At 37.0% G+C, this 25,651-nt stretch overlaps 1 protein-coding gene across 2 annotated transcripts in view; it reads left to right on the plus strand.

Annotated features, from left to right (window-relative positions):
* The window catches only part of LOC136040640 (sodium/mannose cotransporter SLC5A10-like), a 141,972-nt gene that overhangs the window by 16,392 nt on the left and 99,929 nt on the right, over positions 1-25,651 (plus strand). For both annotated transcript variants that reach the window (XM_065724920.1, XM_065724921.1), the window contains exon 2: positions 13,130-13,201. In XM_065724920.1, coding sequence (XP_065580992.1) covers positions 13,130-13,201 — 72 coding nt within the window. The remainder of the gene's footprint in view (positions 1-13,129; positions 13,202-25,651) is intronic.

A 25,651-nucleotide genomic window follows, 5' to 3' on the forward strand; every position in this document is an offset into this window, starting at 1 on the left:
AACTGGCATGCCTACTCTGCAGAAAGTCATTAGAAATGACTTTTTCACGTTGACACACAGCAAACGTAGACTGAAATACTTCAGTCTACGAAGCATTTCAACTCCTAGGGCAATTTTTGAATCACTGTGATGCATCCATGAAAGGTTTGAATCAATGAAAAATTCTAAGTATCGCACTGTATAGACTTGTTGAATAGGCTTTCCAGATAAAATAACTGGATCTCTAGTATCAACTGGCATGCCTACTCTGCAGAAAGTCATTAGAAATGACTTTTTCACGTTGACACACAGCAAACGTAGACTGAAATACTTCAGTCTACGAAGCATTTCAACTCCTAGGGCAATTTTTGAATCACTGTGATGCATCCATGAAAGGTTTGAATCAATGAAAAATTCTAAGTATCGCACTGTATAGACTTGTTGAATAGGCTTTCCAGATAAAATAACTGGATCTCTAGTATCAACTGGCATGCCTACTCTGCAGAAAGTCATTAGAAATGACTTTTTCACGTTGACACACAGCAAACGTAGACTGAAATACTTCAGTCTACGAAGCATTTCAACTCCTAGGGCAATTTTTGAATCACTGTGATGCATCCATGAAAGGTTTGAATCAATGAAAAATTCTAAGTATCGCACTGTATAGACTTGTTGAATAGGCTTTCCAGATAAAATAACTGGATCTCTAGTATCAACTGGCATGCCTACTCTGCAGAAAGTCATTAGAAATGACTTTTTTACGTTGACACACAGCAAACGTAGACTGAAATACTTCAGTCTACGAAGCATTCCAACTCCTAGGACAATTTTTGAATCACTGTGATGCATCCATGAAAGGTTTGAATCAATGAAAAATCCTAAGTATCGCACTATATAGACTTGTTGAATAGGCTTTCCAGATAAAATAACTGGATCTCTAGTATCAACTGGCATGCCTACTCTGCAGAAAGTCATTAGAAATGACTTTTTCACGTTGACACACAGCAAACGTAGACTGAAATACTTCAGTCTACGAAGCATTCCAACTCCTAGGGCAATTTTTGAATCACTGTGATGCATCCATGAAAGGTTTGAATCAATGAAAAATCCTAAGTATCGCACTGTATAGACTTGTTGAATAGGCTTTCCAGATAAAATAACTGGATCTCTAGTATCAACTGGCATGCCTACTCTGCAGAAAGTCATTAGAAATGACTTTTTCACGTTGACACACAGCAAACGTAGACTGAAATACTTCAGTCTACGAAGCATTCCAACTCCTAGGGCAATTTTTGAATCACTGTGATGCATCCATGAAAGGTTTGAATCAATGAAAAATCCTAAGTATCGCACTATATAGACTTGTTGAATAGGCTTTCCAGATAAAATAACTGGATCTCTAGTATCAACTGGCATGCCTACTCTGCAGAAAGTCATTAGAAATGACTTTTTCACGTTGACACACAGCGAACTAAGGTTCATAAAAACCTCCAAGCTTCTCAACGCATCATTTGCTTTCAGCACAATCTCTTCGATCGATTTAGCACACACTGTCCAAGCTGTATCATCAGCAAAGGTTGTTACATAGACATCTTAAAGACAAAAACGGATCGCATTTACGTACACAAGATAAAGTAAGGGACCTAAAACAGAACCTTGCGGAACTCCACATTTTAGTCGATAAGAAGATGAAGTCGCATCATTAAGTACTACACGCACGAATCTTCCAAGGAGATAACTTTCAAACCTCTGTAAAGAAGTGCTGCGAATTCCCAGACATTTGAGTCGCTCCAGCAAAATCTTGAAATCTACAGTATCAGATACTTTCCTTAGATCAATGAAAATTGATGTTGGTAAGTACCCTTTATCCAACGCACCGCTAGTACATTCCTCCAGGCGCTGCAAGGCATGTGTTGTGGAGTGTCCCTTTTGGAACCCAACAGTTGGGTTTCACTTAATACTTCTTTAACCTGGAGAAAATAATATAGGGGTTTATGGACAGCTTTTTCTAATAATTTTGAGAAAAGAGGTAAAATCGAAATCAGTCGCCAGTTTTCAATATCGCTTTTGCAGCCACTCTTGTGGAGGGGTATGGCCTTCGCGACTTTAAGCTGTTCAGGGAACTTACCCTTTTCTAGAAACGATTAATAGTAAACACCCGACAGGGTAGTATATACACTAAAATTGTTTTAAGCCCTCGAAGAGTTAAGCCATCCACTCCAGCTGAATTATACTTCAGCGACTTTACAATTTTAATCACTTCATCACTAGTACACAAATTAAAATTCATTTCCAGAGATTCACTTCTTATATCACTAAAATTACTACCCTGCATTTCTTGATTCTTATCATAAACAAGAATCCAATAATTCGAGAAAAATTTACCGACTTTATTCACAGTTGCACTTTTATCATCTCTGTCGCAAAATCTTAAACACGCTTCTTCATTCTTCTTATCTGCTTTGTCACCAATAAGGTCATTTATTGTCCTCCACGTTTCTTTCATGTTCCCCTTGCTATCCTCAAATTTAATTATAAAAATAGAAATTGCATTTCTTCGAAGTTTATTCACTATGTGTCTTAAATAGGTTAAAAACTTCATGACTTTGATCATCTAAATATATCTCGTATAACCTATTTCTCAATTCTATTCCGTCAATTTATTTCCATCGACATCCATGGCTTTCGTGGAACAAGTTTTTTGGACTTTTTAGTCTTTAGTGGGCATGCTTTCATAAATGGGCAATATGGCTGACATAAGGCTATCTAATGCTCTTGAAGGGCATTCTTTTCTTCAAAAACAGGACTCTAATCAATTATGCTAATCTCTTCTGCAAATTTTTGGAGATTTTCTTTTTTCATTAGTCTAGTTATAACTTTTTCTGTCGCAGTTTTTTTCACAGGGTGATTAATTGTAGCTATTAATGGAAGATGGTCAGATCCAGGGTAAACTATTACATGAGCAAAGCTCTTGTGAAGATCACTGGACTGAACAAAGATATTGTCGATCAATGTTTCACTTTGTGAAGTTACTCTCGTTGGTACGCCCACGAGGGGATACAAATAACTCGAAATAATAAAATTAAAAAAATCACCATTCACTCCTAACAAATAAAGAAGATTAAAATTAAAGTCACCCTTCAGAACTTGGCTACACTCGGTATTTTAGGAGGCAGGTCATTAAACCCTTCAATAAAAACATCCAAGTGCGCACCGGGCGGCCTATGTGCCATACTAATTATATTTTTTACCATTTAACTCAATCTCTATTGAAAAAATTGTACCTTATCTTCATTCCAAATACTTAAATCATCCCGTACACTATCCCCAATTCCCTCCTTTACCAAAAAAGCTTGTACCTTCCTTTAACTTTCTTTTTCCTTTTCCTCCTTTACCTTCCACGGCTCAACGAAACTCGGTTCTTGACTTGAACCTTGTACCGTGGAAATGAATAAGGCGAAAGAGAATGATCTGTACTTAAAAATAATTCACAAACATCAACTATATCAGATTTCGACGAAAAATCGTCAAGGAGCTGAAGAATATCCTAATAACTCGACGTATTATGCACATTTCACGAACCAAGACGAAGGCATGGATCACTAGTAGGCGACATGAAACCTTGCGGCGATTGAATAAATATACTACTTCTCATAGGTTTCAAATCTATTACTGGGCAGTAGTTATCATTAGCCACTCCTCTCGACAAATAATTTTCTAAGCTAAATCGTCTTAATTCACTCATTACCATAAAAAAGACTAACAACACAACCGCAATAAAAAAAAATAGAAAAAAAAAAAAAAATGAAAAATGCACCCAAAAATGAAAGAAAAAATAAATGAATTTGAACTAATAGATAACCTAGATACAGTCCGCGAGCCACCGTATCTTTCTAATCACAATCTCGGCTCTAGAATTTGCCCTTGATTAGACCAAACACTCTTTTGATCGAATTTGTCCTTTGCCGCATTCAGGATGTCTCTTCGTTGCTTGGTCGTAGATTCCGGAAAGAAAATACCACTAGAGGCCAGTTTAACTTTAGCCTTGAACACTTTCTTCGCGATGTCTTTGCTCACAAACTTCAATAAAAGTTCATAATCTCATTTGCAGTAAATTCAGCTAACGACATCTTCTCATTTTTAATTGACAACACAGCAGATCGAGTGTCAACTTAAGTTTGCTGTCTAACACCGTGAAACACTGTCAAGTAATGATTCTTGTTCGTAACCGTCTAATTTAGATTCAAGCCTGTTCAATTTTTATTCCAAGTACTCAAGTTAATTTAATCGGGCTTAAGTTAATCGGTTAAAGTTAAAGTTAATCGAGCTAACGCTGCCTTTCAGCCCAAGGTATGCTTTAGACAGTCTCATAAAAATATCAGGCGCAGAAGCAAGCTGGTTAAAAGCTTTTTTTGTAGCAGGAGCAGTTGAACTATCAGCGATAGGATCATAGACTTGGAGATTTGCATCAATAAGACGGAATTCATCATGAGATCCATAGCAGAATACAATATAGACTGGCTTGCCATGTTCATTTTTACTAGCTTTGAAATGTATTTTCTGAAGTCAATCACAGTACTCCTGAATTCTGGGCAGACACATATATCCCCCTTTTAAAATCCTTTATCGTGTTATAATTTGAAAATACTTTCAATAAATAAGTTTTCCAAAGAAAACTAAAGAGCCTCACTTTATTCAACTGAAGATAATAAAACTGAAGATGAGCAAAAACACAGTCAAATAATGTTTTAGGCGTAAAACTAGTATAAACCCATCAATAAATAAATTAAACTCAAAATGAACAGAAATTGCAATAAATAACCGGTTCAAACTCAAAACGACTGAAAGTGAGGGGGCTGACGACCCCCATGCCTTCTAAAGACTAAATCATAATTTGGATAACCTTGATGTACTTCAATCCTTTTAATTTAGTTCAATGGTAGTAGCAGAAGCAGTAATAGGTGTAGTTTCAGCTTAATACCCTGAAAGTTTCAGCTTAATACCCTCAGTCGCTCTTAAGATGCTGCTGACAGCCCTTATTGACAATCAGCATAGAGGTAGTGCTTTTTGATTTAGTTTTAAAGCAAAGAAAACTTCCCCTGTAAGTTACTACTTTATACCCTATTCTAGTCCTAAGATATCCTGCTTATGTCATTTTGATAATCTGGATGCATTTAAACTATTTTGATTCAGTTCAATGGTAGTAACAAAAGTAGTAATAACAGTAGCCCGAAAGTTTTAGCTTAATACCCTCAGCTGTTCTTAAGATGCTGCTGATAGCACGTATTGACAATCAGCATACAGGTAGTGCTTTTTGATTGAGTTTTAAAGTAAAGAAAACTTTTCCTGAAAGTTACTACTTTATACCCTATTCCGGTTATGGCATTTTGATAATCTGGATGCATTTGAACTATTTTGATTTAGTTTAATAGTAGCAGTACTTGTAAAGTAGTAGCAAAAGTGATAGTAATATTAGAAGCCTTTAAAGTTTTAGCTTAATACTCTAAAGTTTGCTGGGATGTTGTTAATACACCCTTTCGATAATCCACTTGTATGTAGTGTATTTTGATTCAGTTCAGTTTCCTCCTCAACATTCCCTGAAAGCTCCACTTTAAAACCCTTACAGTCATTAAATAAAAAAAACAAGTTTTTTAAATGAAAGTAAGGAGCGACATTAAAAGTTAAAACGAACAGAAATTACTCCGTATATGAAAGGGGCTTTTCCTTCTCAACGCCCCACTCTTTACGCTAAAGTTTGACTCTTTCTCTTAACTCTACATTTTAAAACAGTAAAAAACTTTAGCGTAAAGAGCGGGGCGTTGAGAAGGAAAAGCCCCTTTTAAATACGGAGTAATTTCTGTTCGTTTTAAGTTTTAATGTCGCTCCTTACTTTCATTTAAAAAACTTGTTTTTTTTTTATTTAATTTCTGAACGTTTTTGAATCAATGCATGTTTTGATTTTGGCTCTCCGCAGAGGAATAATTGAAAAGAAATTTGCATATTTTTTTTTTTGGCTAAATGGCTTTCTCATAATTTTGATCGAATGATTTTGAGAAAAAAAGAGCGGAGGAGGAAGCCTAGTTGCCCTCCGATTTTCGGCTAATTAAAAAGGCAACTAGAACTTTTAATTTTTTACGAATCTTTTTATAAGTAAAAGATATAAGTAAGTTATAAATTAGCTTCCGTAAAGAACTTTTGTATTCTCATGTTTTTATTACATATATGAGGGGGTTCGCCCCCTCGTCAGTACCTCGCTCTTTACACTAAAGCTTAAATTTTTTCCCAATTCATTAAGAATGACCCCTGAATCACAAAAGCCACAGAATAAATAGTTGAAATTACTAAAAATACTTTAGCGTAAAGAGTGAGGTATTAGCAGGAGGTGAGCCCCTCATATGGGCAATAATTTCTGTTCGTTTTAAGTTTTAATGCTGCTGCTTACTTCCAGCTGAAAAAAAAACTTTTTCATATTTATTTTTTCATTGTTTTTTTTTTTTAAGTAATGCTAGTAAATCCTACGCTCCCTTCATGGAAATTTTCTTCCCCCCATGACAAATTCCTCGATGGAAAGTTCCCCCAGCATATCTCCCTCTTCTCAACCCCTGCCTCCAACCAAAAAATCCTCCCGAAAACGCCTGTACACTTCCCAATAACCATTACTATATGTAAGCACTGGTCAAAGTTTTGAACTTGTAACCCCTCCCACGGGGACTGTGGGGGAGTAAGTCGTCCCCAAAGACATAGTTATAAGGTTTTTCGACTACACTGAATAAAATGACTATCTCAGAATTTTGATTCGTTGACTTTGGGAAAATAATTAGCGTGGGAGTGGGCCTAGGTGCCCTCCAATTTTTTGGTCACTTAAAACGGGCTCTAGAACTTTTCATTTCCGTTAGAATGAGCTCTCTCGCAACATTCTAGGACAACTGGGTCGATACGATCACCCCTGAAAAAAAAAAAAAAAAAAAAAAAAAAAAAAAAAAAAAAAAAAAAAAAAAAAAAAAAACACGCAACACGCATCCTTGATCTGCGTTCTGGAAAAAAATATAAAATTCCACATTTTTGTAGGTTCTCTGATACACGGAATCTGATGGTGTGATTTTCGTTAAGATTCTATGACTTTTAGGGGGTGTTTCCCCCTATTTTCTAAAATAACGCAAATTTTCTCAGGCTTGTTACTTTTGATGGGTAAGACTAAACTTGATGAAACTTATATATTTAAAATCAGCATTAAAATGCGATTCTTTTGATGTAGCTATTGGTACCAAAATTCCATTTTTTAGAGTTTTGGTTACTATTGAGCCGGGTCGCTCCTTACTACAGTTCGTTACCACGAACTGTTTGATTAGTAGTAACGGTTGTAGTAATAGGCTTTGAAATAGCTTTTAAAGCACCTTTTGTTTTTTCAACACCCCCTCAACACACAATGGTGGTTTCAAATTGATACCCTAAGCAATTTCTGAGACATTACTGATGCGTCCTTTTGACAACCTGCTTGCACATTGCACATGGTGTGTTTTGATTTGGTTCAACATCCTCTCAACAATACGTGAAAATTTCGCCTTAATCACCTTAGCTTGAATAGTAAAAGTAGTAGCTGTAGTAATAGTAGTAGCGGTAGTAGTAGTAGTAGCATTAGGCAAATATTATTTATTGGTTAGTTCAACATCCCTTACATCTACCTGTGTCAGTTTCAACTTAATGCTCCAGGCCGTTCCAAGCCTTAGTAGTAGTTGCAATAGAAGCAGCGGTTTTATTAGCGTTAGTAGTAATGATGGTAGTAGTAATAGTGGTAGTAATAGCAGCAGTAGTAGTAGCGTGCACACATTGAATTTTGGTTAATTGATCGTACCCCGAAAGTTCCAACTGATTACCCTAAGACATTCTTGAAATACGCCTTTTGGACAACCTGCATGCACATAGTGTGTTTTGATTTAGTGCAACACTCCCCTCGGCATTTTCTGAAAGCTTCACCAGAATGGCCTTGGTCTTTTTTTGGCCCACTTTCTAGATAGCAAATAGTACACACAAACAACGGACGAATTGCATGACTTACAGCCTTTCCCCCGTGGACTTTGGGGGCTGATATCCCCCTGAGACATAGTTGCTGGACCTTTCAACTGTGCAGAGCAAAATGACTATCCCAGAATTGAATGGATGTCTTTGGAGAAAAAGGTGCGTGGAGGGGGGCTGGTTACCCTCCAGTTATTTTGACTTTTAAAAAGGGCACTGGAACTTTCAGTTCTAATCAAATGAGCTGCTTCTGAAGTTTCTACGACAACTCCTTCCGTACGAAGTGCCTTGGTAAAATAATAATAATGATACAGTGAGCAATCTTCGTGATTAACTTATTTGTGCTGCCTATAAAATGAGTTAAATATGCCTAGTTTCTGTACAATACTAATTGCAAGGACACCCACGTATATTTTATTAAGGGGGAGGTGGCGAATATGCTGAGGGAAGAACTAAGTTACCTCTACCTCCCTCAAGAAAAAAACGTTATATTTTTTTCTGAATATTCCATAATATATTACCTTTTTAGCATTTGTATTCCTCTAGGGGGATGGGGGTGAGCAAATTTAATCCTCATCTATGGCCACCTTTGTCTAGTTGCTTTGTTTAGAGTGTAGCGAATTAAAATGAAAGATTTCACACAAAAAATGCAAACGGATTCGAAGGAATCGAACTTTGTCTTATTAACGGGTTTATAGGTGTGATTTCTCTATCTCAGCGAAATTAGTCTTTCGTCTAAAAAGCAAATTCATTTTTCCTTAATGAGCTCTATAAGAAAAATTGCTCCATAAAGCTGAGCCTATTAAATAACAAATAACCGCAGAATTTGCTGATAAGGGATATTTTAAATACGCAAAGTGGTTTTACTTAGATTTATCTAATTTTGGAGTAATAAAACCATAATTGTTAAGTCAAGTGTACCATATTCTTGAACTTGGTACTAATTAATAAAATCTTTAAACAACATCATAAGTCCAAATGCAGGTTACCATATCTTTTCCACCTACTAGTACAGCCTGTTAGACGAGAGGTATAAAAAAAGGAATAAAACGTAGGTTTTCTTGTAATGATTTTGAATATAAGACTCGTTTTGGGGGGGGGGGAGGGGCGAAATTACACTAATACCAAAGCTGTGTTGAAGGGCTTGTAGAAACCAGTATGATTAGTCAATGGCCTAACAGCAGCTACACAACTGCGATGGTTGCTTGATTCAGTTACCCGTTGTATAAGGTTACACGATCGTCTACAAAATAATTATTGGCTGGGAGTTACAAACATAACCAGTTATATAAGTAGATGGACTGTGTCTTTTTCTACTTTTTTGATTATTTGGAGATTCTATACAACTCCAAACCCTGCAAACGCTGAGATTGAACTCAGGTTCCATATTGCTTAGCAGAGATCAACCCACTGTGCTATCACACTTTTAGATAGATTACTTCAATTAAGATTTAGCGAAATAGCTATCGGAGTATGGGCGTCACAAGGAGAAAGGTGACACCAGGCTCCTCCTTGGGAAGCAAGAATACATCTAAAAAAAAGTACAGACTGATAAGAATGAGAATTGGTTCCAATTAGACACTTGTAAAAACTAAATTCCTGGTAGTACTAATCCCCCCTACCCTAGAAAAATTTCTCGGTGACGCTTTTGTTTGGAGTAGCATTGCTCCAGACATGGAATAAGACAAAAGTATTGAACATGTTAGGTAAAGTAAGTAAAAAAAAGTAAGTAAGACGGCAGTAGGCCCTTAAGGTCCAAACCGGCGGTGCTGATCTCCGTTTCATGGCCCTTCAGCCAGGAAGTGCAATGGGGGGTTAGGGGCCAACCATCCTGTGCTTTCACATACCCTTCCTGCTTACCTTACCCAGATTTCTCCAGGTACCCATTTAGAGCTGGGTCGACTCTGGCTGAGCTTACAGAGTCACGCCACTGACCCCCGTCCCAAACTAAATAACTGGTCACAATTGGGATTGAACTTGTGCCCCTTGGACACAGAATTTCCACGCCAGCGCGCCAACCACTCAGCCAGGACGGCTTTGTTAGGTAGGCAACATGTTAGGTAGACAATGCATAGGCTCATAGATTGAACCATTGTTGAATTAAATACGGATTAGGTCCTTGTACGTTCCTTGTAACTCTAAAAAAGATTTCTAAATTTTTAACCCATTGTATTAGTCGAAGTCGGTGGCGTACAACAAGTTAAATGGGAAGGGTTGATTGGGTAAAATCTAAACGCAATCTAAAAGAGGTCCCCAAGAAACAGCCCATTCTCAGAAATCATATAGACTAGGTGACGCGTCCCAAGCGCGGTGGTATTTTGCCAAGCGTTTTTGGGGGTGTGCCAAACGTGTTGGTACAACTATCCGGCACACGTCGTGTTGAGATGTACACCAGAGTAGAGATGTACCGAGATGTACACCAAGTGGTGGAAAGTGAGCAACCCGTCGAAATTCCGAGTTTAAGAGAGTCAATTATTTTTAGAGACAGTATTTTGAACATTAGACATTGGTAAACGTTATAACCGTTTTATCACTTGAAATTGGTGGAACTTGAACCCGGTTATTGCTTGAACTTGCTGTGTTACTTGAACCCGGCATCTGGTAGTGATAACCCAGTAAAACCTACTTGGCACACAAACTATCTAAGCAAGAGGTTTTATTCAGAGGGGTTTTACAAAAGGAATTTTTTCGGGGGGAGGGTTTTTACAAAAAACTTTAAAAAACGTACCAAATATTTATTTATATTCATTTTTGTTAAGTTTTTTACGAGTCGGACAACCATTTTGGGGGGGGGTCAAACCCCCTCCCCCTGGATACGGCCTTGGTCCCAATATAGAGCAGTAAAGTATTAGCAGTGACAGCATTGTAACTGGACATGGGTTGGAATTTAGTCTGTTTAGTTGGCGGAGTAAAACTAATGAGTTCCTATGACAACCTCATTATTCTCTGTTTTTGGAGAGGCATTTAACCCGCCATTTCGAAACTCGTTGGCTCTATAACGCAATTAGGCTGAGAAATTGCATCAGATGAATTGTTTTTGTATGATGAACATATATCATTCAAGGGTTAATTGATTCTTTTGCATAAAATTCTAAGCCATTAAAAAAGGAGTTACAGTATTTTATAAGTAAACCCTCTTTTTCTCTCTGGCAAATGTTTCTTTTCTGAAGGATTACATTAAAATACAGCAAGTTTTTTCAAACTAAAAGTAAGGAGCAACATTAAAACTTAAAACAAACTGAAATTACTCCGTATTTGAGGGGACTGCCCCTTCCTGAACCCTCGCGCCTTACGATAAAGTCCTAAAGACTTAAAAACATTTTTTGTGCGAATTCAACGGTCCCTGTGTTTGATTATTCTTTCTTGAAGAATCTGGACAAGAATTCAAACTTTAGTGTAAAGAGTGAGAAACAATGAAGATGCAGCCCCCTCATCTACGGAATAAGTTGGCTGTTTTCAAATCATGCCAGGGAATACCCATCCCCTGTGTAAGTTTCTTATTTCCAATTCCGCTCAGAAATTTTCATCCCCGTGGAAAATACCCTCCCCCCCTCAGAAAATTCCACCGAAGAATTTTCACATGTATCACAATAACAGATTCTATATGTAAACAATGGGGAAATTGCATATTTTACAGCCCTATCCTAAGGGGCTGCGGGGGTCGTTTCATCCCCAGGGGCATAGCTATTAGACCTTTCAACTATGCTGAACCAAAAGGTTATCTAAAATTTTGATCGGATGTTTTTTGGAGAAAAAAGGATGTGAAAGGGTGCTAGTTGTCCTCCTATATTTTATGTTGCTTAAGAAGGGCACTAGAACATTAAATTCCCATTCGAATGAATCCTTTCCTAATAACACGGACTATTGGTTCGATACGATCGCTCCCGACGACAGAAAAAAAAAATCCTTGAACTTTCATTTGGCAAAAAAAAAATCAAAAAAAAAATCCGCATTTAAATAGATGGGATCTTGAAGCATCTGCATTAGAGTTTTCTGATATGTTGAATCTAATCGTGAGATTTTCATTCAGCTCGTTTAACTTTATGGACTTATTTCCCCCTTTTTTGAAAATCACGTGAATTTCCTCAGGATCATAGCTTCTTATGGTTAACATTATACTTGATGAACTTAATAGATTTGGTATCAGCATAAATTGCCCATACTGTTGGGTCGAGTCGCTCCTTGCTTACAGTTCGCTACCAGAGACTGTTAGACTTGAAAAAACAGGTATGACTGCAAATTCTTGACCATTGGAACTCTCTGTGACTGAATTTGCCAAAAATAAATTAATTATTGAATATTTTGAAATAGTAAGTTCGAAAATTCTGACATACATTTTTCGGAAAACTCCACCGATTTTATATTGAGATGGGCTTTTGCGTCAAATGTGGGACTCACCTAAAATATTATGTCAGGAAGAAATTTTTGTGATTCAAAATCTAGGGAATTTAAAAAAAATGGAAACAACTCAATCACGTATGCCGCAGCGGGGGGGGGGGGGGGGGGGCTCAAGACTGGGCTTCTCCAAATATAAGTTCTCCCAAGTTTCCCAGAGCTTCTTCTAAATTACCGAAAATATTTTTTTGTACTATTGAGCATTGGGGCAAATGAAATTATGGGGCAAACGAAACACTATCACTATTTTTGATTTTTTTGCCGTCAGAAATATAGACATAGAAAAAGGAATAGTGGCTAGATTCTTTCTAGTCAGTGTTTATTTATTCCAGGCTTTTCTTATAGAAACTTCACCCTAAAGAGTCACCCTGACTCCGTGTTGGTGGCAAAATATGACCACAGAATTTTACAGAATCTGCTCTACCTTATTTTTTTCTGTCCCTGTTTCCCAGAATGCCCTTCTTTGTTTAGTTTTTTGTGTTGATTCTTACGACACATTTCAAGTTTATGTCATATGTTTAATTTTATGTGTATTTAATTGATGTATCTACGTTATTTCATTTATTTAAGTTTGACTTACTTAAATTAATGTTAATTGATCAATTAATTAAATTGGTTCAGTTAATTCAATTTATGTAGTTTTTTTTTTATTTAAGTTTAATTTATGCTAAATTTATGTTAAATTTTATGTTTAATTTGATTAATTTTATGCTCAAATTTAATGTTTAATTTTATTTTGCAGTCGGTATACCGTGCAAATCGTGGGACTGTAAATGGATACTTTCTAGCTGGAAGATTTATGACATGGATACCAGTAAGTAATTTCTATTTGTTTGACAACTTTCTGGTAAGTCAACCTATCAGTTTTAATTGCAACCGTCCATAAAAACTTCAACCGTCCATAAAAACCGTCCATAAAAGCATGGTTAGAACTTACCGCTAAATACCATTGAAAGACCTTAATTTTTTCTAACCTTAATTTTCTCTTTGCCAACCTGGCAAAGTCTACTCAATACATCTTTAGGGGTTCTAGAGTCAAATGTACTTTATTGGAGAACACGGATTAACATCAAGAAGAAGAACTTCAGTGTTACTGAAGAAAAACATTTCTGAAATATACTTGACTTAGTAGACTTAAACTGAGTTGACTCTAAGATCCTTCGAAAACCTTCTCTATACTCAAGCATGTAAGCGAACCGCAAACCGGAATTTGTTCCGGCGACTACGAGAAGTGATCAAGCTGATAAAAACCACTTTTTTACCTGATAATTGGGGGATCTCGTGTAAATCAACTGCAATCAATCTTCTATCTGATTTTCCTCCACTGGTTGTTTTACGAAATCCCCCTCCCGATAGCCCTGATGACTAATCCCAAGAATTCCTTCTTCCAGAAATATTATCTAAAAAAACGTTTTTCTGCGTTTGTGATCTACGATGAAGAATGCTGTAATCCCTCCCCTTTATAGCCCCGTTTGTTTAAAAAGTACTATTGGGTTGTACCTGTCGAAGCTAAGACAAAACAATGAAAACAACCAACTTCTTTCGGGCAAGTATCAATTATGCAGTTTGATTTGTTGTTCTAATTCTTTAAAAACGACTCGTGTAACACAGGGGCCTTTTAATTAGAATAAGAGCCTTTTTTCAAGTGAAAGCAAGGAGCAACATTAAAACAAACAGAAAATATTCCGTACATGAGGTGGTCTGTCCCCTCCTCAATACCCTGCTCTTTACCACTGGCGGTTCTAGGCCCGGATGGAGGGGGGATGGCAGTTGCCCACTTAGTTCTCCTGATATTGCATTTCTCATCTTTTATATTTTTACAGTCCTGTGGTATACCCTGCAAGTGGTAAAAAGTCAAAGAATTAGAATTTAACAACTTGATGATAATAATAATTACTCAAATTAAAAGATACAAGTCGAAACAATGAGATAAATTAATTATGTATGTAACAAAGTGTTGAAGTTTGCATATGAGTTTTGTATTTTAATGAAATTGAAGCTAAAGATACTTCTGAAGATGGTCCTGTTATGGGAGATAGAAAGGCCTGTCAGAGGCAAAATTTGAAATACTTTTCAAATTCAGAGTTTCGAAGTCCAGTTTAGACTCATATTTTTCCACTTTAGGATATTTTACTAAAGATAAATATTTTGCAAATATATTTCAACTTATTGTAAAAAATAAATCAAAATTCTTTACAGAAATCTTCATACCTTATTAAAATTTTAATTTGACTACATATTTTCCTGAAAATGCTACTAAGACAACCACGGGAATTTTTTAAGTTGGAAAAATTTGCTGATCACTTCCAGGTACTACTCGAAGCAGTTTTTGAAGGGTTGAACCTACTTTGCTGAACCCTAAGATTCAGTGGTGAAAATTTTCTCCCCCCCCTTATAAATTGGCTCTCTAAAAGAATATTTTGCTACGACGTGATATCATAGTGTTTCTATAAAACTCTGTGAGATTGAGAAAAGACTGGTAAAAACAGTAGGCCCAATAAATTTGAAAAAATTTATTTTGTTCCCATTAACTCTTGGTTTTCCCAGGATTCGACAACAGAATTGCAATTAGATTATTTTGAATAATTCTTTTTTCAAACTTTGGATAATATAAAATGAAGTAATAAAAGGAAACTTAAATTGCATATTTGAATATCACGAAAATTCAGATTTGAAATTGCTACGGACAATGAAAATTAAACTGCTGGGTATTTTTTACAGTTAAGAAAGCAACAAGTCAATATTTATTTATTTATAGGAAAACCCGTCATACAAAGAAAGCAAAAGACGGAGCTATTTCCCCTGAGGGTTGGTTCCATTTTTCAGTGATTAACTACCCAGCCTTGGTAAACGCTCTGAGAGGGGGCACTGGGAAGGGGGGGTATGGACATTAAGTTTGTGGCAACCTCTTATAAGTATTTCTGAGACTTATATTATAAAACTTGATTGAAATAGTTTTCCTTTGAACTATAACTTCTCTTCTGAGAGTCTTTGAAGCCGTGCTAGATTCAGCTGCTGGCGAAGCATGTCTGGCATTGACTACTAAAACTCCGTCATATGTACCCCACAAACTGGATTGTGTTGTGACTGAGTCACGGGGACTCTCACGACACTTGCATTTACTGATACAGATTCAACAGACAGCCAGGCCAAGTCCATCTCTTGCTATTTTACTCTCAACTCGGAGAAAATCGTCAGAGGAGATACTCCTCAAATGCGTATAAAGGTCTATGACCATCGTGACGGGTGTGACCTGACCAAGGCTTACAAAAATAGAGAGTTTAACTGAAAATAAGGAGCGACATTAAAACTTAAAACGAACAGAAATTACTCGGTATATGAAATGGGTTGTCCCCTCCGCAATCCCTCGCTCTTTACGCTAAAGTTTTTAATTGTTTTAAAAAGTAGAATTGTGGCAAAGAGTCAAACTTTAGCGTAAAGAGCGAGGGATTGCGGAGGGGACAACCCATTTCATATACCGAGTGATTTCTGTTCGTTTTAAGTTTTAATGTCGCTCCTTACTTTCAGTTAAATTTTTTTTTTTTTTATATTTAGTTTCTGAACGTTTTTGAATTAATACATGCTTGATTTTGGCTCTCCGCACATTAGTCTTGTTTTGGCTAAATGGCTTTCTCTTAGTTTTGATCAGACGATTTTGAGAAATAAGGGGTGGGGAAGGAGGCCTAGTTGCCCTCCAATTTTTCGGTTACTAAAAGAGGCAACAAAAACTTTTAATTTTTAACGAACGTTTTCATTAGTAAAAAAATAAGTAACTTAAGAATTAACTTACGTAACAAACTTTTATGTTCTTATATTTTTATTATGTATATGAGGGGGTTTGTCCCCTCGTTAATACCTCGCTCTTTACATTAAATCTTAAGTTTTGTCCCAATTTTTTAAGAATGACCCCTGAATCAGAAAGGTCGTAGAATAAATAGTTGAAACTACCAAAAATTCTTTAGCATAAAGAGCGAGGTATTTATCTCCTCCTAAATACCTCGCTCTTTATGCTAAAACGTTTTCATGTTTATTTTTTCATTGTTTTTTTATAGTAATGCTAGAAAATCCCGTGCCCTTTTCAGTGAATATCTCTTCCCCCATGACATATTCCTCCAAGGAAGGATCCTCCCACATAGCCTCCTCCCCTCAACCCCGCCCCCAAACCAAAAAAATCCCCCTGAAAGCGTCTGTACACTTCCCAATAACCATCACTGTATGTCAACACTGGTCAAAGTTTGTAACTTGCAGCCCCTCCCCCAGGGACTGTGGGGAAGTAAGTCTATTATGGCTTTCGACTATATGGAACAAAATGGCGATCTAAAAATTTTGATCCGTTGACTTCGGGAAAAAAATGAGCGTGGGAGGGGGCCTAGGTGCCCTCCAATTTTTTGGGTCACTTAAAAAGGGCACTAAAACTTTTCATTTCCGTTAGAATGAGCCCTCTTGCCACATTCTAGGACCACTCGGTCGATACGATGACCCCCTGAAAAAAAAAAAACAAAAAAAAAAACAAATAAACGCAGACCCGTGATTTGTCTTCTGGCAAAAAATACGAAATTCCACGTTTTTGTAGATAGGAGCTTGAAATATTTGCTATAGGGTTCTCTGATACGCTGAATGCGATGGTGCGATTTTCGTTAAAATTCTAGGACCTTTAGGGGTTGTTTCCGCCTATTTTCCAAAATAAGGCAAATTTTCCCAGGCTCGTAACTTTTGATGACAAAGATTAAATTTGATGAAACTTATATATTTAAAATCAGTATGAAAATCCGATTCTTTTGATGTATCTTTTAGCATCAAAGAGTTTCGTTTTAGGGTTTCGGTTACTATTGAGGCGGGTCGCTCCTTACTACAGTTCGTTACCACGAACTGTTTGATATAAACATTAATTAAAATGACGCTACTAATAAATTATTGCAGCAAAAGGATAGTCCTAAGGACTTGTGCTGCAAAGTCAATTTATGATTTATATCTTATAAATATCTAAACATAAAATTATCCACCTCGCCTATCTTATATATAAAAAAGAGCTAAGAGCTCATATGGCACTTGTGACGAGGTCGGAAGAGCCGAGAGCTCATATGGTACGAGGTCGGAAGAGCCAAGAGCTCATTTGGACGAGGTCGGAAGAGCCGAGAGCTCATATGGTACGAGGTCGGAAGAGCCAAGAGCCAAGAGCTCATTTGGCACTTGTGAGAAGGTCAGAACCTAAAGTTAAACTTTAAAGCACAAGATCCTTCTAAATATCAAATTTCATTAAGATCTGGTCACCCTTTCGTAAGTTACAAATACCTCAATTTTCAAAATTACCTCCCCCCTCCCAATTCCACCAAAGAGAGCAGATCCGGTCCAGTTATGTCAGTCACGTATCTTAGACAGGTTTCTATTCTTCCCATCCAGTTTCATCCTGATCTCACCGCTTTAAGTATTTTCTAAGATTTCCGGTCCCCCCAACTGCCCCCCCCCCCAATTACGTTTGATCCGGTTGAGATTTAAAATAAGATATCAGAGTTACGAGGTCCTTCTAAATATGAAGTTTCATGAAGATCCGATCACTCCTTCGTAAGTTAAAAATACGTTATTTTTCTTATTTTTCAGAATTACCCCCCCCCCCCCGCAATTGAGCGGATCCGTTCCAATTATGTAAATTACGTATGCAAGACTTTTGCTTATTTTTCCAACCAAGTTTCATCCCAATCCCTCCAATCTAAGCGTTTCCCATCATTTTAGGTCTCCCCACCCCAAACTTCCCCAATGTCACCAGATCCGGTCAGGATTTAAAATAAGAGCTTTGAGCCACGATATCCTTCTAAAAATCAAATTTCATGGAGATCCAATCACCCGTTCGTAAGTTAAAAATACCTCATTTTTTCTAATTTTTCAGAATTAACCCCCCCCCCCCCAACTACCCAAAAGAGAGCGGATCCGTTCCGTTTATGTCAATCATCTATCTAGGACTTGTGTTTATTTTTCCCACCATGTTTCATCCCGATCCCTCCACTCTAAGTGTTTTCCAAGTTTTAGGTTCCCCCTCCCAACTCCCCGCCCCCATCACAAGATCTGGTCGGGATTTAAAATAAGAGCTCTAAGACACGATATCCTTCTAAACATCAAATTTCATTGAGATCCGATCACCCGTTCGCAAGTTGAAAATACCTCATTTTTCTAATTTTTAAGACTTACTCCCCCCCCCCCCAACTACCCCAAAGAGAACAAATAAGTTCCGATTATGTCAATCATGTATCTAGGACTTGCGCTTATTTTTCCCATCAAGTTTCATCCCGATCCCTCTACTCTAAGTGTTTTCCAAGATTTTAGGTTTCCCCCCTCCAACTCCCCCCCAATGTCATCAGACCCAGTCGGGATTTAAAATAAGAGCTCTGAGACACAATATCATTCCAAACATCAAATTTCATTAAGATCCAATCACCCGCTCATAAGTTAAAAATACTTTATTTTTTCTATTTTTCCGAATTAACCGGCCCCTACTCCCCCCCCCCAGATGGTCAAATCGGAAAAACGACTATTTCTAATTTAATCTGGTCCGGTCCCTGATACGCTTGCCAAATTTCATCGTCCTAGCTTACCTGGAAGTGCCTAAAGTAGCAAAACTGGGACTTTAGGTTTTCCCCCTCCGACTCCCCCCAATGTCATCAGATCCGGTCGGGATTTAAAATAAGAGCTCTAAGACACAATATCATTCCAAACATGAAATTTCATTAAGATCCAAATACCCGCTGATAAGTTAAAAATACTTCATTTTTTCTATTTTTTGCGAATTAACCGGGCCCCCACTCCCCCCCCCCCCCAGATGGTCAAATCGGGAAAACGACTATTTCTAATTTAATCTGGTGCGGTCCCTGATACGCTTGCCAAATTTCATCGTCCTAGCTTACCTGGAAGTGCCTAAAGTAGCAAAACCGGGACAGACCGACAGACCGACAGACAGACAGACCGACAGAATTGGCGACTGCTATATGTCACTTGGTTAATACCAAGTGCCATAAAAAGAGGAACACATACACATGAACACTAAACAAATAGTACTATTAATCATTATAAATATAGCCCATGTTTTACAAGGTTAAGTCAACATTTTCACTTGCTTCGTTTCCTCGTGATTTATTCTGAGCTTTTTTGGCTTCTTTAATAAACTGCATAATTTGTATTGTAAAATGTGCTGAAGAGAAAGAAATAATTGTTAAATAAGGGGATTAAATAGTTAGGCAAGTGAAAAAAATAAGGAGAAAAAAACAAGAGCATTTTTTTTTGAAGAAGCTGTTGCACATTGGGAGGAGAGGTAGAGGTAGGGATATAGGAATACTGTTAAAAAAAGAGCAAAATTCTTTTTTGCGGAGATTTCTCAATTTATTAAAAAAAAAAAATTGTCATGAAGAGAAATCTGGCTAGACTATTGCTTCCGATGCATGTTAAGATAACATGGTATCTTACGTACCGATATGGCACCAAGTGTTAAAAACAAGGGGGTATCCCCTTTCCGCCGCTTGGTGTGCCCTCAGAACATCATGTGTGCTGCATAGTTCTGCCATGGTGAGCATAATTCTCGCGACGCTTTTGCAGTTTCTGTCACACTTAGTATCTCAGTCATCAATAAGGACTCGGGGCTATCAGAAGCTTTCAATCCAAAGATACAATTTAGGAAGGGTAACTACTTTCCAGGAAGCTGTGACTTTGGTAGACTCCATTATAAAAATTTGAGAGGGCGGGAATACTCAAGTATTGGGGAGTGGCAGCTGACCCCCAGTTTTTGTGACATCTGACATAAAATTTGTTTTTATATTTTACACTCCTATGGTATACGAGTAGTAAAAAGATAAAGGAATGCAATTTAACAACTTGATGACACTAATAATTAATCAAATAAAAAAGCACAAGTTGAAACAATAAAAAAGAAGACTAATTAATGATGCATATTGTGAAGTATTGAGGTTTACCTATGAATTTTGTATTCCAATTAACTTAAATCTAGAGGCAGTATGATTATGAAGATGGTCTCGTCATGCGAAGATCGAAAGGCCCGTCAATGGCAAACTGTTTTTTTTAAATACTTTTTGGGTTTAGAAACCCAGTTTAGACTTCACATTTTTCTATCTTAGGATTTTGTACAGTGATAAATATTTTGCATTATATCGCAACTAATTATAAACTACAAGTCAAAATTTCTTGCTAAAATTTTTTGTACCTCAAGAAAATTTCAATTTGACTATTTGATTTCCTGAAAATCCAATAAAAAAAATCAGTGGATTTATTAAAGATGAAGAAATATTTCCATTGTAAATCATTAACAATTTTTGAAGGGTTAAAGCTATTTTGGTAAACCCTAAGATTTAACCATACTGTTTTCCTTTTATGGCTATGAAGAACAACATTTTGCTAGGAGTTTATAATAAATCATAGAAAACCCCTTGAGATTCAGAACCAAGGCCTACTGTTTTAAGTAGCACTTATTCTGATGAATTGTTCTTTGCTCAGGTTAACTCTCAGTCATAGTTTAAGGACATACCATCAGCGATTTCTTTTTCCAAACATGACACACATTTGATACCGTGCGTATGGACCCTGAGCCACAGCTTAGATACCAATACAGTTATGAAAACTCGATTTATTTTTGGGACACAGTGCGCGGTAGCGATGCTAGCGGCTGGAGACAGGAAACTGGAAGCACAGCTTATCTTATACCAATATTGGCATCTAAGCTGTGTATGCAACAAAATAAAATTGCGTTCCCGCCTATGGTGTTGCAGTACGATCTACGCGTCGGAGCGCGGGCTTGGAGGAGGCGTCAAGTTCAGAGCTCTGTACCAAAAGCTTCTCATGGGCAAGATGGGAGTTTTCATAACTGTATATTGGTATCTAAGCTGTGCCCTGAGCATACACTTCAGAACCTTAGTTCAGTTGCCACAACAGTAGAAAGATAAAGGAACAAGTTTTTTTTAACTGGAAGTAAGGAGTGAAATTAAAACTTAAAACGAACATGAATTATTCCGTATATGAACGGGACTGTCCCCTCCTCAACGCCCCGCCCTCTACGCTAAAGTTTGACTCTTTCTCACAACTCTACTTTCTAAAACAATAAAAACTTTAGCGTAAAAAGCGGGCATCGAGGAGGGGACAGCCCCTTTCATATACGGAATAATTTCTGTTCGTTTTAAGTTTTAATGTCGGTCTTTACTTTAAGTCAGTAAAAACTTGTTTTTTTAATTTAATTTCTGAACGTTTTTGAATTAATGTAGGTTTTGATTTTAGCTCAACTTACATGAATAATTAAAACGAAATTTGTTTATTAATTTTAATTTTTTTTCGGCTAAATGGATTTCTCAAAGTTTTGATCGGACGATTTTGAGATAAAGGGGCGGGTGAGAGGCCTAGTTGCCCTCCAATTTTTGGTTACTTAAAAAGATCACTAGAACATTTAATTTTATTTACGATCGTTTTATTAGTAATAAATATACGTAACTTACAAATTAACTTACGTGACGAACTTCTATATTCGTATATTTTTATTACATATATGAGAGGGTTCGTCCCCTCGTCAATGCCTCGCTATTTAACCTATAGTTTGAATTTTGTTCCAATTCTTTAAGAATGACCCCCGAATCACAAAAGCCGTTTATTTAGAATATTTTTGAAATTAACAGAAATATATTAGCGTAAAGAGCCCGGTATTGAAGAGGGGACGAAAGTTCTAATGTTGTTCCTTACTTTAAGTTAAAAAACTTGCTTTTTTATTTAATTTTTCATTAAAAAAATATAACTGGAAAATCAAGCACCCTCTTCACGATAATTCTCTTCTCCCATGATAAATTCCTCCATGGAATGATCCTCTTACATAACCCCTTCCTCCCGACCCCCCACCACCAGAAAGAAATTCCCCGTAAAATATCAGTATACCTCCGAATAACCAGTAATCTATGTAAACAATGGGCTAAGATTATAACTTGCAGCCCTTCCCCCTGGGACTGTGGGGGGATTAAGTCGCCCTCTAAGACATAGTTATTAGATTTTTTGACTATGTTGAACAAAGTGGCTGTCTCAAATTTTAATTCGGTGACTGTGGGAAAAATGAGCGTGGGAGGGGGCCTAGTTGCCCTCCATTTTTTTGGTCACTTAAAAAGGGCACTTGAACTTTTAATATTCGTCAAAATAAGCCCTCTCGTGAAATTTTCGGACCACTGGGTCGATATGATCACCCCTGGAAAAAAAAACAAGACAAAACAAATAAACACGCATCCGTGATCTTTCTTCTGGCAAAAAATACAAATTCCATATTTTTGCAGATAGGAGCTTGAACCTTCTGCGGTAGGGTTGTCTGATACGCTGAATCTGATGGTGTAATTTTCATCAAGATTCTGTGACTTTTAGGGGGTGCTTTCCTCTTTTTTAAAATAAGGCCAATTTTCGCAGGCTTGTAACTTTTGATGGGTAAGACTAACTGTAGTGAAACTTATATATTCGAAATCAGCATAAAATTTCAATTCTTTTGATGTATATATTGGTATCAAAATTCCGTTTTTTAGAGTTTTGGTTACTATTGAGCCTGGTCGCTTCTTACTACAGTTCGTTGCCACAAACTGTTTGTCAAATGTAAATTCAAAGTTATATTTTCTACTAAGCCAAAACAATGGTATAATAGAATAAAAAAATTGCGGAAAAACACATATAGATTTTCATTTTCTGCAGGAGCCAATGATCTGAATAAATTTCTTTCCTCTATTGTTTAGAGCCTCCCTCTTCTCTCTTTTGACACCTCTTATGACTTATGCTCTCTAAATTTCCCTGATTTTTTTACCTCAGATGTGGAGATAAAATTTAAGAACATCAAAAAGTACAGTACTTGTCCAGTATACGTCCTGATTGTACTAATTAAAGCCTTTCCTGACAATCTTTCAGAACCTTTGTCCTTACTTTCTAATGAAATCATTTCTATTGGTAAATTCCCAAATTGTTTAAAACTAGGTTTTATTACTCCCGTAAAAGAAGAAAGGTAACAAGCAAGATTGATGCTGTCCGGCCCATTACTCTTGCTCTAGTTTTTTCCAAGGTATTTGAAAGCTTTTTAACTGAATGGTTGAAAGTAAAGATAATCCCAAATATTGACCATTGAAATCCGGAAATTTAAACTTTACATCTACCACCCACTATTCTGTTCTCCTTATGGAGCAATATGTAACATACTTGAAAAACCGAATACCTGGATCAATGTTATTGCAGTGGACTTGAAAAAAGCTTTTGATTTTATCAACCACAATACATTGGTAGAAAAGCTATCCAATGACTTTCAAGTTGACCCCTATTTAATTAGAATAATTCTGTCTTTTCTTATTAATCGAACACAAGTTGTCAAATACCTGAATGTATTCCGATACCCTCCTAATCTATAATGACACGCCCCACTTAGGCCCAATTTTATTTCTTGGAATGATAAATAACCTTGGTGTCGATTTTTCGGATAGATGGAAATTTGTTGATGATCTGACTGTCTTAGAGAAAAAAAAAAAAAAAAAAAGGATACGGCATTAGACTTTACAGTCCCTACCAGCGGTGCTGATCTCCGTTTCTTGGCCCTTCAGCCAGGAAGTGCAATGGGGGGTTGGGGGCCAACCATCCTGTGCTTTCGCACACCCTTCCTGTTTACCTTCCCCAGATTTCTCCAGGTACCCATTTAAAGCTGGGTCGACTCTGGCTAAGCTTACAGAGTCACGCCACTGACTCCCGTCCCAAACTGAACAATTGGTTACACTGGGACTTGAACCCGCGTCCTTTCAGACAAAGGATCCCAAATCCAGCGCACCAACCGACTTGGCTAGGACGGCTAGGACTCGGCTAGGACTGTCTTAGAGGCATGTTTCAAAAATGTAAAAAAAAAAAAAATAGCCCAATGGATGTCTTGGAATCGATATCAGACGAAGCTGTTACTCATGATATGAGAGTCAACCCCTTAAAGTCAACGGTTTTTACTATTAATTTCCTTAAAATTTCCCCTTCTTTCTTCTGCCCCCCCTGAAATGTCTGTCACCACTACGAAATTTTTGGGTATTACCATCTCAAGCTACTTGAAATGGGACTGCCGTATTAATGATATTGTTAAACATGCAAATGCCGCATTTTCACTCCTTAAACTCCTGAAAAAATTCAAATCTCCTAAATCGCACGATTTAAGGATTTTTCCTCTCATTTGTACGCCACTCTCGAATACGCCTGTCCTGTTTGGCATCCTAGCATCTCCATTGAATTGTCGGACAGAATAGAGGCAGTCCAAAAAAGTTGCCTAAGAATTATCTTTGATGAGGGTAAGGTACCTTATATTTCCCTTCTTCGGAGAGCCAATCTAGTTACCCTTAAGGAAAGGAGAGTAAAAATTCCTTGTTTTTTGCTAGCAATACCCTTCATACCCTCGGAGAACTATCCTTTCCCATATTCAATATTCTCCCCCTCGACTCCGCCTCCCGCGTTCTGCTTCAACAAAAATCCCCCTCCATTCTCCAATAAAAGTTTCCACTGAAAGATATCAAAAACTTTCATCCCTTACATAGTTAACATATTCAATCAGTGAATCTTCTCCTCCCCCTCTTTATCTTCCTTTTCACCTTATATTTTTAATGTTTCGTTTTGCACATTTCGAGCTTTCTATTTTTTGGTCGCATTAGTAAATTGTTTTTGTTTAAATTATTTTATCCCCTTTTTAATTTTATGAGGTTTTCTTCGTTTTGACATTTTGCTGATTAGCCTTGATTGACATTTTGATTTTTAGTTATTTTTAACACTTTTACTTATTTTACATTTTTACTTATTTTACGTTGACCCTTTTATTTTTTTTTTTCGTTGTTGTTTCATTTGTTTTATTGTCCCTAAAGTGCTAATTGAGCCCATTTGGGCTTATGATGGCTGGACTTCAGAAATAAGTTTCATCACATCCTGCTAATCCTAACCCATGATGCCAACCATAACGAGTCACAAAAATGAAAGGGGAGGGAGCAAAATGATTTTTTCAAATTTAGGGGGGGGGGGGTAATTTCGAATTTTTCCTATTTTTAGTCAAAATAGCGAAAAAGAACATTTTTCTACTAATGCACAAACAGAGGTATTTTTCCAAAATCTTCAGATGGATATAGAGCAAAAGATCTAGGAATCTTATTCTTCCCTGTCTTCTCCTTCCTAATTATTGCCATTGTAACTTCCATGTTTTACAAGGCCAAGTCAAAATTTTTACTTGCTTCATTCCTTCGTAATTCTGAGCTTCTCT

The sequence above is a fragment of the Artemia franciscana genome, chromosome 21 (genome assembly GCF_032884065.1).
Source record: "Artemia franciscana chromosome 21, ASM3288406v1, whole genome shotgun sequence".
Classification (NCBI taxonomy): Eukaryota; Metazoa; Arthropoda; class Branchiopoda; order Anostraca; family Artemiidae; genus Artemia; species Artemia franciscana.